We start from the raw sequence: 15,976 nt of genomic DNA, 5'->3' as shown, positions 1-15,976 counted from the left end.
TGTGAGTTGTGTTATTTCTCAGTTGTGTCCACCAGCTCTCAAAGGGTTGCCTCCATGTTGGGAACACTGACCTCTCGTAAACTATGAGTCACAACAGGCATATTTAGCCTGAAGATCCCATTGCAGTGGAATATCCCAAAACTGGTTTCTCACAGACCTTTAGGACAGCAGAGACAGGGGCTATGAGATAGCATGTTACATGTTTCTTGGCATCGGTCTTTGTCTTTATCCAACTCCAAATCTTCAATGAATAACTTTTTTTGTTCAACCCTCCTGTTACCTTCAAATTTACTAAAATATTTTACCCGTGGGGCCAATTTGACCCCAGCACATTAAACCTTTAGAAAATGATTAGAATTAATATTGTTTCCCAAGTTTAAATGTCAGGTACTTTAATTTTGTTTGTTGACTACCTAAATAACCCTTTAAATAAATAAAAAAGTTGATATTTCTTATCTGTTTTACACAGCCCGGGGTCAAATTGACCCCAAAGAACACTGATGCGTAGAAGTTGTGTACAGGACATTGAAAACATATCAATGTTAATTTTATGTTTACCCAGTTGTCCCCAATAAATTAGGAACAGTCATGAAATATGAAGCAAAAAAATAATGTAAATCATTTTTTTTGAGATGTTAAATTTACCCCAACGATAATAGGAGGGTTAAGATGTTCCCAGAAACACCTTAATTGTTGATTTTTTAATTACGTTTCTGTAGTTTTTGTGTCTTGTGTCCTGTTTTATTTTGAAGTCCCCGTTAAAATAACAGGTCAACAATGCATGATCTAAAGTTTAGATTCTAAACAGTACAAACCAACACAAGGGAACGAGACAAACAGGGTTTGAATACACAGGGAGGGCGCAGGTGATTGAACACAGGTGGAAACAATCGGGGACAGGGCAGTCAATCACAGGGACAGGAAGTGCAGGGAAACAGAGGACGGGGACTTCAAAATAAAACAGGACACAAGACAATATCTTGTTGATGTGCCGTGTGTCTATGTTAACTTCTTCACAGTCTTCATGTGTATGGGCTTGAAAAGACTTTAAATGCTGATTGCATCTTGATTTTCAGATACTCTGTTTTTCTCCCATGTGGAGTTGTTATATTATACAGTTTAGTGGCTTTGGGGTGTCATTGGTCAGTGTGTATGCTTTTCAGTTATATCCAGATGTTGCAAAGGTCTGAAAATGGGTTTGCTGCTTGACTGTGACGGCTCTAAAAGCGAAGGGTTCCAAATGTGTTATTGTGCAATCTACTGTGCTCCTGCCAAGAGGAGAGCTGTGGGTGTAACGGACACAGCAGTCCCCTCTTAACCTTCCATCCAATATGCACAGACTGAGGGCCTGCACATGTTAATCTTTTTCCTTGTTCGCATTTTAGTTTGTCATTTCATCAGAAGTATTCTTTGGGGGAAGAGTGAGTTAGTCGTTAGTTCTGATATTAATGTGTTGTTCTCCTTTTGTGCTAGTAGCTATGTGCCTGCGTTCATATTGCCTACAGTTAAGTAAGGGCACATGTCTCCCATAAGTTAAGGTGTGATTCTCAAAGGTAATTCAGCTGGAAGTTTTTAGATCACGCATAGGAAGTTGTTCAGGTCTTTTTTCAATTAAGACATCATTTTCACCTTCTTGAAGTTCAATGGAATTTGTATTCGGCTTTAAACCAGATAAGTATTCCCCTTCACACCTGGTCACATCATTGTAGGGCCTATACAATGCTGATTCATAACCAATCATTCACAGCGCAGCCAGGTGTCGTGCCCTAGATGCATTGGGTTTCTCTCGTAAATGATTGATCATATTTCATAATTCAGAGGGTTCCATTTGCACACAGCAGTGAAGTCACATTTTGTATGAGGATGATGAGTGACATTCCTCTCTCCATGATTAGAAACATGATATATTTGCCATCTGTTACTGCATATCATGACTGAGTGATTTGCTGGTATTTTGTGGATAGGGACATTCGGACCCCCTCCTCTCTACCTCCTTCTGTTTAATGGTGAGTGGAGGACTGGATCGTGGTCCATGCCTACTACTCATTATTCATACATTCTGTCATATTCATTGAATGTGTTTATGTAACTCTGTAACACTGTTCATCTGGACACATGACATATATGACTTCTGTCCATCCAGAGAGAGGGATCCTCCTCTGTGGCTCTCCTGAAGGTTTCTTCGCTTTTTTGCCTGTGAAAGGGTTTTATCTGTTTTTTTGGACATTTTTCCTGATCCAATGTGAGGTCCTGGGACAGGGATGTCGTATGTGCACAGATTGTAAAGCGATTTTCATGAAATTTATGAATGATAGTCATGAGCTGCTGAGGAAGAATCCTCACGTTAGGTGACCCCCTTTCCTTTAGCACTTCTTACACTATCCGTAGAACAATGTTTTTGGCCCACATGCTAAGGTTCTAAAAACAGTTAAATTGCCATGTAGTTCGCTCTGTCCAACATTTTCACATTATGTAAGAAGCATTGCCATCTTTAGTGATGCTAATGGAGTATTACATAGTAGACCGCAGAGTGCTGCCATTACTAGCGACTAAGGGTAAATAATTAGCAGTTTTATGTAAAGGTTTTAGTTTATTGAAATATGCCTTTTATAATAATGAGCACACAGAGACTCATTAGCAACCCTGCAGTTGTTTGTTTTTTGCTCAAATGTCCCATTTGACACATCCAGCCGACCCAAAGCACCATTATCATCCTATTAAAATCAGGTTTGTGTCCACTTGATGAATTAAATCCAATGTTCACTCTCCTTTACGCTCTGGTTTGATCTCCAAGAATTACCCGCTTAAACTCAAGCTGCTTAACGCTCCACTGGTAGTAGTGCACGGTTACAGAGAAGTAGCTTTTATACTGGAAATAGCAGCTTGTAAACTTCTGCAGTTAACAATATTTCTGAAACCTACTATGTATTACAGGTCCAATCAATTCCCAGATGCATTGTGTTTCTCTCGTAAATGATTGATCATATTTCATAATTCAGAGGGGTCCTTTTGCGCACAGCAGTGAAGTCACATTTTGTATGAGGATGAGTGATATTCCTCTTTCCATGATTAGAAATCATGTTAAGTTCACCATTACCCTCCCGGGCTGCTGTCGTCTTCCATAAACAAGGCTATGACAGGTTTGTAGCAACCAGAGGGATATTCGGTACTATATTTTATTACTTTCAGACCGCAGACTGTGTCTCTGCTCTCCACTCTCCAGTCTTCAGTCCCTCCCGCTCCTTTATGGAGACCGACTCGCAGATACACAAACACAGATCGTCATCAGCTGGGCTGATGACAATCAGACACTGTTCCCTGAACCACACCACCACTCCACCCACTCTGCAGCCAAGCCTAAACACACCCCACTGCCACAAAGGCATATACTGCAGTGGGTATAAGAATAGGGACGGTATAAAACGCCTACATTTAGACTAAACCATAGTAAGCATTTCCATACGCAATTAAGAAGAGATGAAGCCGAGGAAGTAGATGTATATAATCATTCAAAAGTGGCCCACATGCAGGGAATGGCTGCAGGTATCCTAAGAAAAAATTAGGAAAACTCCCAAACAGATATCTAATTAACTCACATCATGTGAATTACTCGTGGTGGACCACGTCATGTTTATATTAGTTTAGAGTTTGTACATGCACCATGTGAAAAGCAAGACTATCCTGTGTGTGAAAACACCGGAAAGTATGCACCTTTTAAGTTGATGTCGGTGAATCAATGGACAGAGGAGAAACGCCGTTGAGCTTGAGGAAATAATCCGGTCTCAGTGTCCTGTCCAACACACAGTTGCATCCCCACTCCTTGGAAGACTGTGTTAGAGGAAGAGCGACCGGCTGAAGGGCAGGTGATATCCTGTATATGAACCTCACCGCCACCAGACCTTCCATAAACACAAGGCTGGCCCACGGGAGACCGACACGGAAAAGTCAACTTGGTCGTCAATTATATCTGTGTATATGTAACGGTGTGTGTGTGTACGTGTGTGTGTGTGTGGGGGTTAGTTTGAATTGAAAGGGGAACACTCAAAGTAGATCCTCAAAAGTACAGTAACTGCAACAGCAACTGGCTAACTCAGGGACCGGTGATTTAACTTATGAAATACAGTCGACTGACTTTATTCGTGGTGGCAAAACAGCGAATATCAACTTGAATGGGAATAGAGCCCGGCTTCGTTGACCTTCCCGTCCACTGAGGATTAATCTTCCTTCTGCAAGTTAAAGTGGGGGAGCACAGGGCAAGTTATGCGTCTCCTTTAGGATCCAAGTGAGTTAAAACAAAAGCTTGTTGCTCGCCGAGTGAGTTTATGAGTGACCGAGGTTGTTTCTTCGGGTACCAATGTTGTTCTTACCTCCTTTTAGCAACATGAGTCGCAGTGGAACGCCGCAGTGTGAGGGTGCGCGTGGATGTTTATAGTCTCGTTGTCTTCATGGCCGTGTCACAGGGACTCCCTGAGGTCCAATGAGGCCCCGGTGTTGTGGGTACGAAACCAAATCTTTAACGCTTGATGGGTGGCTCGGCGCGGTTTAAACCAGTTCAGGCTTTTTTATTTCACACATAGGCTTCTTTTTTCTTCCTCCACATGGTGAAGTGTGTCATATGTGTCATTATAATTCTTAAACTTGATATGGTCTTTCATGTGGAGCGTTGTTTACAGTTTTAATAGTTAGAAGCCAAATATATCCGCTTCTAACTCTCGGGGCCTTAATGAATTTGTTCCTCAATTTTGTGCCTCCTCTCCCGGTGATCCTCCGGCTTGTGACCCCGGAGCTCATCGCTCCATCTTGAAGGACGTCAACACTTCCTAGAATGCATGCTAATGGGAAGAAGGCTTGAACGGTGTAGCAAAAAGCCAGGCGACACCGGTGGATTGTTTAGGAATGTCTCTTTGGCACCTGTGACATAAGAGAGTGACGCACAGCTAGAAAAATCTCTAGAAATGTAACTGTTCCTTTTGCATTCAGGGGTTGTCGTTAAATAGGTTGATCAAACTTTTCGCCCTTTACCCTTTAGCGAACTTCCACGGAAAGATGATATAACTGAAATATCAATGACACAATCTGAATTTATACACTTTGTTCATAGACTGCTCTCAGGTAGCTTAATGGTTGAATTACCATGTGCCTGCACCCACTCCAGAAAAGACCCGGGGTCAATCTTGACAATCAAAATGATTTATGAACTATAAGACCTTCGTTAAGGCCCTGCAAGGCTTTATGAACCAACGTTTCTGGTTTTTACAGACATCTACATTCCTGAGGGACACATCCAATATATATGTATATATATATATATATATATAATAAATATGTGGACAGTTGATGCAGCTGTGACACATGTCATATTTAAATGCTCAGAGGTAAAATGGGTCGTTCATTAGTCCGCATGTCAACGCTTCCTTGGGCAGGATAGTGAACCCCACATTGCTCCCGGAGGGGGGGTGTTTGTGTATGTGTGTGTGTGTGTGTGTGAATGGTTGATGACACGTCGTGTCAAGTGCTTTGAATTCGTTTTAGTCCATTTACAATGGACCCTTTGATGTGACACAGTGAGTATCAGCATGTGTGAATATTTTCTTAAGTCTCCGAAAACCACTGAGAGTGAATCTTGAGATGTTGACGTGATGCGTCGGTGGTTTTGTTTCAGAGGCCTGAACAGAGCTGACACCTGCTCTCTGAAGCTCGTGCTCAGCAATGAGGGGTCGGACCAGAACAAACAAAAACACACATTGTGCGTATGATACGCAAGATTATACTTTTTAATAGAAAGACTGTTTTAACTGCCATAAATATTATTTATGTCATTTATAATAAGTTTGGTTGCATATTATTATTATTTGTACAACTCGTTTTGTTAAATATTGGTTTTGTTTTAATTTGCATTTGATGGGAACTATTTTGGTGACCGATGTTGCGCTGGGACGCATTTGGTTGCGAACATCTCAAAAAGACACGTGCGGGAGTAATTAGTATAAAGTGTAAGTGAGTGTAAGATTAGTATTTCTAAGTGGACCCATTCCCTCTTGGTTGTGCGCAGCCAGTGAGGTATGTTCTTTATGTTTTCTGTTCATGTTTTCGTCGCGCATATTTCTGTTTTTATGTAATGTGAACGCCAACCTTTATTAAATGTATTTATACAGTTTGACGGTGGATTGTTGACTGAAGTGCGCGTGAATCCAATAAATCCATCAGTAACCCAAGAACGACGGTGCCGTGTATTTCCTGGAGGGAGTGATAACTGTTGTCAATTTGAAAAGCAAAAATCACATTTTCAGCAGGCTAACCAAAAATGGCTGAGGGATAAACATGTTGTTCAGACTGGTGGATAGTTCTTCTCCAAGTGTAGAACTGAGATCCACAAACGCCTCTTTGATTCATTATTTGTAAATTAATTTAATGTATTCACGGATGTTTGTTAGATTGTGCTATAATAACTTTATCTATGTTCCTTTCAAACTTTAGCTTGAAGATGGTTCAACAGAAAAAAACATAGATGATGATGAGGAGGAGGAGGAGGAGGAGAAGGAGGAGGAGGTGGATGAACCATCAGGAGATGAAGAACGATCAGGAGATGAAGATGAAGAAGAAAGGCCCCTCCCTGGCGACCCTGATGAGGAGGTTTCCACAGCAACCAGAGCCAAGCAGCTGGCTGAGCGTCTGAAGAGCAAAGCTCGGAAACTTCTTCGGGACTTGGGGAAAATCTTGGCCATCGGCTTGCTGGCTTTGGCTGGTAGGATCGGTGTTTCAACAACATCTTCTCACATTTCCTAATTTTTCACAACGCATGAAGAAGAAGCTAGGAAAAAGCAGAGGTGCTCCGATTGGCTTTGTCAGTCTGTTTATATCCAGCATTGAAAAAACACATAATGACAGCGAGCAGCAACACTCAGAAGTATGCATTAATTACCAGAGCATTACAAAATATGGCCTGAAACGACACGGTTTACATGTTAACGTTTGTTTAAGGAATTAAGATCATACTGGTAAAGAGAAAATTAGCACTTTAAAAAGACCGCTTTGAAACTATTAGACGTATTTTAGGCCCCAGCTTTTATTTGGTTCTGAAAATGACAAATGTAAAACATGTATTTGCTAAACATGCCAAAGACTTTAAGGCAGTGTGGATGACGTCTTCTTTCTGTTCATTTACACAACATTCCAATGACTACACTGGTTTGACAGCGAGCACATGCGTCCCAGATGTTCGGATAAGTTTCCGTGTGTTTTTAGTGTCGAGTCTGACGACCTCCCTTTTCCTCCCAGGCATCACGCTGCCCTCGGCCTTCTCAGCCGTCTACTTCCTGCTTTTCATCGGCGTGTGCACGTGGTGGGCGTGCCACCTTCCCATCAGTCACCTGGGTTTCAATGCACTGTGTGTGATGGTGGGCTTCTTCACTGCTGGTCACATGGTTTGTCTGTACGTGTACCAGAGTCTGCTGGCCCAGGCCCTGTTCCCTCCACACAGTCTGTGGGCCAGGTAAGACTTCAGCTCAGCTACCATTACATGTTTTGATTGAAAAATAGGGGTGTTGCAGTACACTGGTATCGACTATAATCATATTTAAAAACATATTGTTTTATAACCCTCGTCTAGTGAAAATCTAATAAAGTGAAAAGTGAGGAGACCGGTAATAGTATCTCCATAGGTTAATCAGTTAAATAATATCTTTCTTGTCTTTGTATTCATTATACATTGAACAATGTTAACATGAAGCAACACCTTCTGGACTGTAACCCAAGAAGGAATGGCAAGATTTTAATTTTAATTTTAATGTGATCTAAATGTTCTCTGGGCAGACAGGAAATTTGCTTTGAAGCATGTTGGGTGAAAAAGAAAAACATTTTTGCGAGGCACATTCTTTGACTGATGTTTCACCTTTAATTAGTCAATCATTTTCACATTTACTCTGGAATGAGATCACTTTTCTTCCACCCATGATTCCACCTTGTGTATCCCAGCTTGACTACAGTCCACTAAAGTCATGTGAGACCCATGAGTCACTGGTGAGTAAAAACAGCGCCCCCTTACTGTGCCTGGATAGTTTATTTTCGCAGTTCCAAAAATATTCCCGAGCTACAGCTATCATTTGTCTCTGTCTAAAAACGGACTTGGCAGCAAGCACTTGTTCAACTTGCAGCAAGCTGCAAAAAAAGTGCCACGTCATCGATATGCAACAGTTTCTCACATCCAGTTCATTAAATGCTGCAGCTTAGTCCACGGCACTATGTGTCCATGACATCCCCTTTGCGTCCGTTTTTCACTCATTAGTCTCTTTTCAAAATGTACTTCCATAGATTTGCTTTTTTTTAACGTTTACTATAGTCAACAACACAGCCTAGTTACGTTTAGGCAAAACTACTCGCTTAGGTTCAGGGAAGGATCATAGTTTGGGTTCAGATTTGTTTGATTACCTAAAATAACTGCTTGTTACACAACATCCCTTCAATAGGCTTCATAAGTTACACACAGGACACAGTCTCCTGGGTTTCTTTTACCCATTCTACCCGCCCTGTGCAGACTCTCGCTCTTTTTCCGACATCAGTTTCTCTGATCATAATAATGATGTGGATTGGTTACGATGAAGTTAGTTGAAAGCTCAGTATGTCTTGATGAATTTGGAGTGAAAACAGGTTTGCAATATGCCATTCACACATTTCTAAAGGAGCATCGTCACTTTTTTAATCTCCAAAATCACTCCTTTACTGCTCCACTAAATGTTGACCTAGAAAGGCCTCTCTGCTCCCGTCATGCTCCTTGCTGTCGTCACAATGTAGACAATGCCATGGGATATTCTGGAGGCCAGCGGGCTTCAAGCTCATGTTCCTTCCTCCCCAGGAAACCCTTAATATCTATTAATAGTGTGCTTGCCTTGCAATGTGGAATCTGAGTGTGACTTTAAAGAGGAGAAAACAGAATGTGAGTGTTAGAGCCGAGGAATGTGAGGACAGTGTGATTTCTGGAGCGGTATGTGTGGAATGACGAGCAAGCAGCCGGCAGCTGATGTTTTTGACGCTGAATAGCAGAAAGGTGATCGCAGTGCAGCATTACGTATGACTTCACCTCTAGTTGCTCTCTCATCTATCTGTCTTGCCAGGTATCTGTTCCTGTTACCTTGCTGTCAGCACAGTGTGTGTGTGTATATATTTCTATACATATTCATTGTTGTGACTCACAAGAAAAGGAAAAACCCTGCATCGTGATCATCACGCGAAGTAATAAGTCTGAACAACTCAATGGATGATTAGACGTGACGTATTTGGGATAAATCACACGTTTCCACACTAAAATGCAAAGTTAGTGGTTTATCAACTTTAAAATGTACATCAGGGTAATGTTGAAGCATGGACAGTAACGGTACAGTATATATAACATTACTATAAATGCTTCTGAAGAGGTAGAGATGGCAAATGCGTGGCCTAATGTTAACCATTCCGAAGTCAATGTAAACCATCAAATGAACAGAAAATAAATGTTTATTTAAAATACTAAAACAAATTTAAATACTTTATTTGATTAACAAAAATAATCTTGTCCCAAGTAGTTTTCATTATGTAACTTAAGCAAAAGTTACACAGGTCAGAATTCCTTCTTATATCTGATTTAAATCATGGTAGCATTATATTTTACCCAATACTCATTTTTACCGAGTAGAGCTAACGGAACCTCCGCTCACGCTGCCTGCTCCTCCAATTCTATGTGAATTAATGACCAAACAATCATTTGTATGAGTAATTCAGTTGTCAAATGGGATTTAATGTGTTATGGTTGTTCCTCCACAACATATTTAGGACTAATTCTGAACTTTACATATTCTTCACACTCGTGGGGTGTGTGTCTGTAATGTTATCCTCGATGACGCTGCGTTCCGAAGTAAAACTATCATGCGACAGTGGCTCTAATTGTGATCGGCAACACAAACTGAAATATGAAACCGATAGGCCTACCGACTGAAAACCAGCCCGTTTAAACCGGCAGCCAATGGAACTGTAAATACACTGTACACTGGGAGGTGTAACGCTAGTGTAACCTGTAGCTCTATTTTGATCATTGTAATCAAGGTTTTTGGACTAGTCACCAGGTTCGGCTACGGAGCTACATTTTTGTTGGGGGGAAAAACACCAAATCAAATAGTTCAGATTAAGGGTGTCCTGGTATTCAACAAAAATCAAATAACATATATTCATAATGAAAACAATAAACTTTAAGGTGGAAAGTCATCCATGTGCTTCACACTTTTGGGAAGCTCGCCATCTGATATGAGTTGGTGCTCCAGGTGATCATCTGCTTCTGACCACAAAAACAAAACCTACAAAAAGTCACAAAAACAGTTAATTTAAACAACATGTTAATAGCAGCAACCAAAGCTCTGACAGTCAGGGGGAAACCAAGGAAAAGAAAAACCACATGCAATAAAACAAAAAGGGGGTCTAGCATATAAACAAAATATGCTAAGTGCTAAGCTAGCATATTGTATAGTCCACAACATACAATTCACTTATCAGTTATGCAAGTTATATATATATATAATATATAAGGAACGTCGGTCACGTACAGAAAGTGACCTTCCTTGACCCGAATATTCATCCAACACTCTGGTCCTAGATTGGTCAATAATATTCTTTGCCTCAATGAGCCGATCAGCGGGTTACACTAGGCTAATTAGACACAGGTGCAGTCAATCAGGGGCAGGCAGACAAACACAGTGGCGGGAAAACACAGAAAGGCGGGGAGTGTAATGGTCTGAAACGAAAGGTGAGTAACACCAAATGGAACAGGAAATACTGAAATGTCTGACATAAAGAGACTTAACTAGGAAACGAGACGAGGCGTGACAAACAGAAGGAACACCACAAAGACAGGAACACTAAGTATGACCGTGAATGTACAAATACGACCAGAAACAAACTAAAACCACAAAAACAAGATCATGACAGAACGGGGCCGACAAAACAGACTTCTGATTATTTTAATAGCTCCACTTCGGTGCTCCACCGTTACCGTTTTCTAATATTTCAGCTGCCGTACATACTTCTGTTCACAACAGTATTAACTAGAATGGGCACTCGGTAGAGCGTAAACCTTCGCATATCACAAGATTGGGCATTGAATTATGAACATTTTGGCATTAGTTGCATGCCAATTGGATAAAAATTGACCGCGCTATAGTAAAAAGAAGATTTTGACCTTTGCATGACCTTGACCTTTGAACCGATGGATCCCAAAATCTAATCAAATGGTCCCCGGATAATAACCAATCATCCCACCAAATGTCATGCGATTTAAGAAGATGTTGACCTTTTCATGACCATGACCTTTGACCTGATCGATCCCAAAATCTAATCAAATGGTCCCCGGATAATAACCAATCATCCCACCAAATTTCATGCGATTCGGTTTAATACTTTTTGAGTTATGCGAGTAACACGCATACAAATAAATAAATACACGCCGATCAAAACATAACCTTCTGCATTTTCAATGCGAAGGTAATAAGCATTTTGTTCAATATGTCATTAACTAAGAGCCTCCTGTTGTTTTGATCCCGAACCCTTCTCACTCGTTCTCTTTGTATTCCTTTATGTCCAGACTCTTTGGTCTGAAGGCCATCATCATAACAGGAAACTGCTCCTCACCCTATGACCTGAACCTGAATGCGGATCATGATTGGCCAGTTTACGTCAACCCGGGAATACTGTTTCTCCTCTACATTACCATAACAACAGTTATCAAGACAGGGTATCATGGAACACCTAACCAGGTAACTGCTACTTCTTCATCACTACTGAGATCTGTCCATAGCAGAGAGTATTTCAAAGAAAACTAGAACGGGCACTCGGTAGAGCGCATACCTTCGCATATCACAAGATTGGGCATTGAATTGTGAACATGTTGGCATTAGTTGCATGCCAATTGGATAGAAATTGGCGTATGGTAAAAAGAAGATTTTGACCTTTTCATGACCTTGACCTTTGACCCGATCGATCCCAAAATCTAATCAAATGGTCCCCGGATAATAACCAATCATCCCACCAAATTTCATGCGATTCGGTTTAATACTTTTTGAGTTATGCGAATAACACGCATACAAATAAATAAATAAATACACGGCGATCAAAACATAACCTTCCGCATTTTCAATGCGAAGGTAACAACAAGTCGGCATTGGACCGCACCACTTATTCGTGTTTACTTATTCTTTGATCAGAAATTCGAATTTAAATCCAATTAAAAAAATTGTATTTTTAATTGTCAACTATTTGAGTAAATTTCCACGCATGGCTGCATGTATTGAGACAACATTTTACATTTAAGGACTCTCAAAGTGAGTGTGAAAGTGGTATAGTTTTGGTCTTGGTTCCAAAATTTCGGGTCAGTAGTGACCCTATAATGAAAAACGTTCTTACTTCACTAAATAATAACTGGATTATAATTTGTACACCTTTTTACATCTGACACTCCTTGCACTACGCTACTGGTAAGCAGACCCAGTGAGATGTCAATCCAATCAAAGTGTTCTGCTTTTTCCACTTTTATTGCTGTTTTGGTTTTAAAGGAAGCACAAGAGCTCTTTAAAAGTTTTAACTTTGGCACAATGATTGTATAGCGTATTTGTGGAAATGTGTTTCTTATCAGATGCTGTATCTGTGTGTTCAGCAGGTCGAGGAGAAAATAGAAGAGGAGGAGATTGTAAGGTTACGGTCATGGAACCAACAGACACATGATTATGAAGATGACACACAGGTAAATATTAATTTCTCTATGTGTAGTGAAGTAATTCAAATTTGAACCCTTTTAAGAAACTACAATGAGAGTATGGATGAATTGTTTCTTATTCAACACCTGAGCGTTTTATGAAGTGGAATGAAATGGTGAAGAAAAAGTCCCATTCTTTAATAAAACTATTCAAATGTCCACTAAATTGTTTGTTTTGGTGCTGGAATGTTTCAGCTCATGCTGCTGTCGATGGGCTCAGAAAGCAGCAGAGGAGGAACGATGGCTGGAGAGAAGGAGCCGGATCCGGGTATCAAACGCTAAACTCTTTACAGAAATGATCTATGTAACTAAAACATTTTTACAACGGTGGACAATCTATTCAGGATTTAGATGATTATACATTCATTTGACAATTAAGAGGAAGTCATTTTCATCAGGTTTGATAACGATATCAAAATTAATGATATGTCACTTACAAGTGTCAGGCACCAAAATACCACACAGGGGGGCAAAAGCTATTATCAAGAAAAAATGGGTAAGATTGTTAGAACTCTGCTGTAAATTTAATATTTTTTAAATGTGGCATTGATTTCTATTAAAATAATCTTAGCAATACCAGATCAGTTCATACAACAGGTATCTATTAAATTATAATGTTGATGTTTTGCCTTCATTTTGTAGTTTAGCTTTTCATCTATTTTGAACTCTTTATGAACCCTTTCTGTAAGTCAGCATTAGATGCACAATTACCCACAATTCATAGCAATGTGACGTTAAACACGCAGTTTCCAATGGAAGCATGGAGACGGAAAAAAAAGAAGGTAAACAAAGAGGACGGCACTTGGGTGATCACCCCGATAAATTACATTTAAACCACAAGATTGAGGATTAAATTTGGAACATAAAAACTAAATTAGAGGAATGCAAGCAAAAATTATATATATATATTTGTCTATTTCATTATTATTTGACCTCTCATCTCGTGAGTAAAGAGTCCGGACGACGTTCAAATCGGGATAAAAAAGTACAAAATAAATACCGACAATTGAGGGTTCAGGGTCTGAGGTCTTAGGGGGGACAACATCTGTGAGGGTTTAGGGCTGTCCCACAATACGTTGGAATCAGGGAGTATAAAATATAAAACAAATACCCACAATTGAACATAACAGGATATGATGTTGTCAATATTATTGATATCGCTGCAAAGGGCTGTCCCATTGGTATTTGTGTTAAGCCCTTACAGTCTCTCAACCCTTTGCCAAGTGACATCAGATAAGTCCTTGAGAGTTCAGGATTCAAGGCCTTAGAGGGGACAATAGGATTGGGTCAATCCCGCTGGCAGGAAACTCACTAGGGCAGGAAGTGAAGTGATCTAAAACGAAAGGGAGAGGTGAATGATAAAATAAAACAGGAAACCCACACGTGACAGAAATGTGAAAACAAGGAAATAACGAGAATGGGCACTCGGTAGAGCGCATACCTTCGCATATCACAAGATTGGGCATTGAATTATGAACATTTTGGCATTAGTTGTATGCCAATTGGATACAAATTGATGTAAAAAGAAGATTTGACCTTTCCATGACCGTGACCTTGACCTTTGACCCGATTGATCCAAAATCTAATCAAATGGTGCCCGGAAAATAACAAATCATCCCACCAAATTTCATGCGATTCAAGAAGATTTTGGCCAATTCATGACCTTGACCTTGACCTTTGACCCGATCAATCCCAAAATCTAATCAAATGGTCCCCGGATTATAACCAATCATCCCACCAAATTTCATGCGATTCGGTTTAAAACTTTTTTTGTTATGAGAGGAACACGCATAAAAATAAATAAATAAATAAATACACGGCGATCAAAACATAACCTTCCGCATTTTCAATGCGAAGGTAATAACTCCGGGAACTTGGCGGTGTGTTACAGTGTTCCCTAAAGTCGATTGCTTAGATTTGGGAACACAGTGACATGACAAAAGGTCAAGACTATCAGACAGGTTGGAAAGAAAGCTCCCAGGTTGGTCACATTTCTGGAGAAGAGAAAAGGAAAATGAACAATAAACCCAAGAGATAAAGCGGTTTGTATGATCTGGATAAATAGTTTGTTTCCGTGTCTGCCTGCTCCTCTTTTCTTTACCCGTCTGAATTTGTTGTAGTGATGTCATTGTGTTCTCTGATCTCGGCGAATAACTTTATAAGTTCATTGTTATTATCATAACTGAGAGAAATGATGACCACAACTATAAATATAACAGCCAAGCTGAAATAAACTTGACTTCTCAGATATGATGATTCATGGTGTTAACTTGATATTTCTCAGTTTTGGTCTGTTGTTGTTCTTGGCAGGTGCTCAAGGAGCCCCCAGTGGCTCTCAACAGAGTGAAAGCCCGTTTTTCATGCTGGGGAAGGTGGTGATGCAGCAGAGCTACGTCTGTGCTCTCATCGCCATGATGGTAACTATCCAAAATCAACCATAATTTTAATTAATTCAATTCAGTTTATTTTATAAAGCCCAATATCACAAATTACGAATTTGCCTCACAGGACTTTACAATCTGTACACATACGACATCCCTGACCTTTGACCTCACATCGGATCAGGAAAAACTCCCCAAAAAATAGAAACAACCCTTTCACAGGGAAAAAAGGGAAGAAACCTTCAGGAGAGCAACAGAGGAGGATCCCTCTCTAGGAGGCCGGCCCACCAGACAGGAGGCATCAGACACAGCCAGGTCCAATGGAACCTATGAGACATGAAGTCGATGACTCCGGGGAGGAAGCAGAGTTAGTAATGTGTGATGGAGAGACGTAAATTCATCCATAAGGAGAGAGAGAAAAGAGGAGAGAGGTGCTCAGTGCATCCTAAAACATCCCCAAGCAGCCTATAAGCCTCTTATATTTATTTAAGAAACTAATGTTATAAAAGAGACCAATGCAGTACACTTTGCTGTCCACTCAAGGAACACAATTGATCACTCAATCAGTTAAAGTGACTGTGAGGAACTCTAACTGGTCATGAATCAGTCTCAATGTAATACTGATGCCTCTGTATGACATTCAAAAGCAAATAAGACCATCAGCGAGAAGATTGACTATTTCTATACCGTTATTCTTTATGCCTGTCATCGGTGAAACTCCTCACAAGAAACTGCTTCAGCTCAGACACCAAGGTCTCCAGTAGCAACCATCCTGATCCAGCCTCACCTGGAGACTTAAAATCAACACAAAATGAAAGTTACTTGT

General features: G+C 40.3%; 1 protein-coding gene across 2 annotated transcripts in view; it reads left to right on the top strand.

Annotated features, from left to right (window-relative positions):
- The window catches only part of piezo1 (piezo-type mechanosensitive ion channel component 1), an 83,292-nt gene that overhangs the window by 26,310 nt on the left and 41,006 nt on the right, over positions 1–15,976 (top strand). For both annotated transcript variants that reach the window (XM_056435211.1, XM_056435210.1), the window contains exons 5-10: positions 6,478–6,745; positions 7,279–7,492; positions 11,603–11,774; positions 12,671–12,757; positions 12,965–13,037; positions 15,080–15,186. In XM_056435211.1, coding sequence (XP_056291186.1) covers positions 6,478–6,745; positions 7,279–7,492; positions 11,603–11,774; positions 12,671–12,757; positions 12,965–13,037; positions 15,080–15,186 — 921 coding nt within the window. The remainder of the gene's footprint in view (positions 1–6,477; positions 6,746–7,278; positions 7,493–11,602; positions 11,775–12,670; positions 12,758–12,964; positions 13,038–15,079; positions 15,187–15,976) is intronic.

The sequence above is a fragment of the Pseudoliparis swirei genome, chromosome 17, assembly GCF_029220125.1.
Source record: "Pseudoliparis swirei isolate HS2019 ecotype Mariana Trench chromosome 17, NWPU_hadal_v1, whole genome shotgun sequence".
Taxonomy (NCBI): Eukaryota; Metazoa; Chordata; class Actinopteri; order Perciformes; family Liparidae; genus Pseudoliparis; species Pseudoliparis swirei.
Note: the sequence above shows the minus strand (reverse complement) of the source record. Positions and strands in the feature narration are given on the sequence as shown.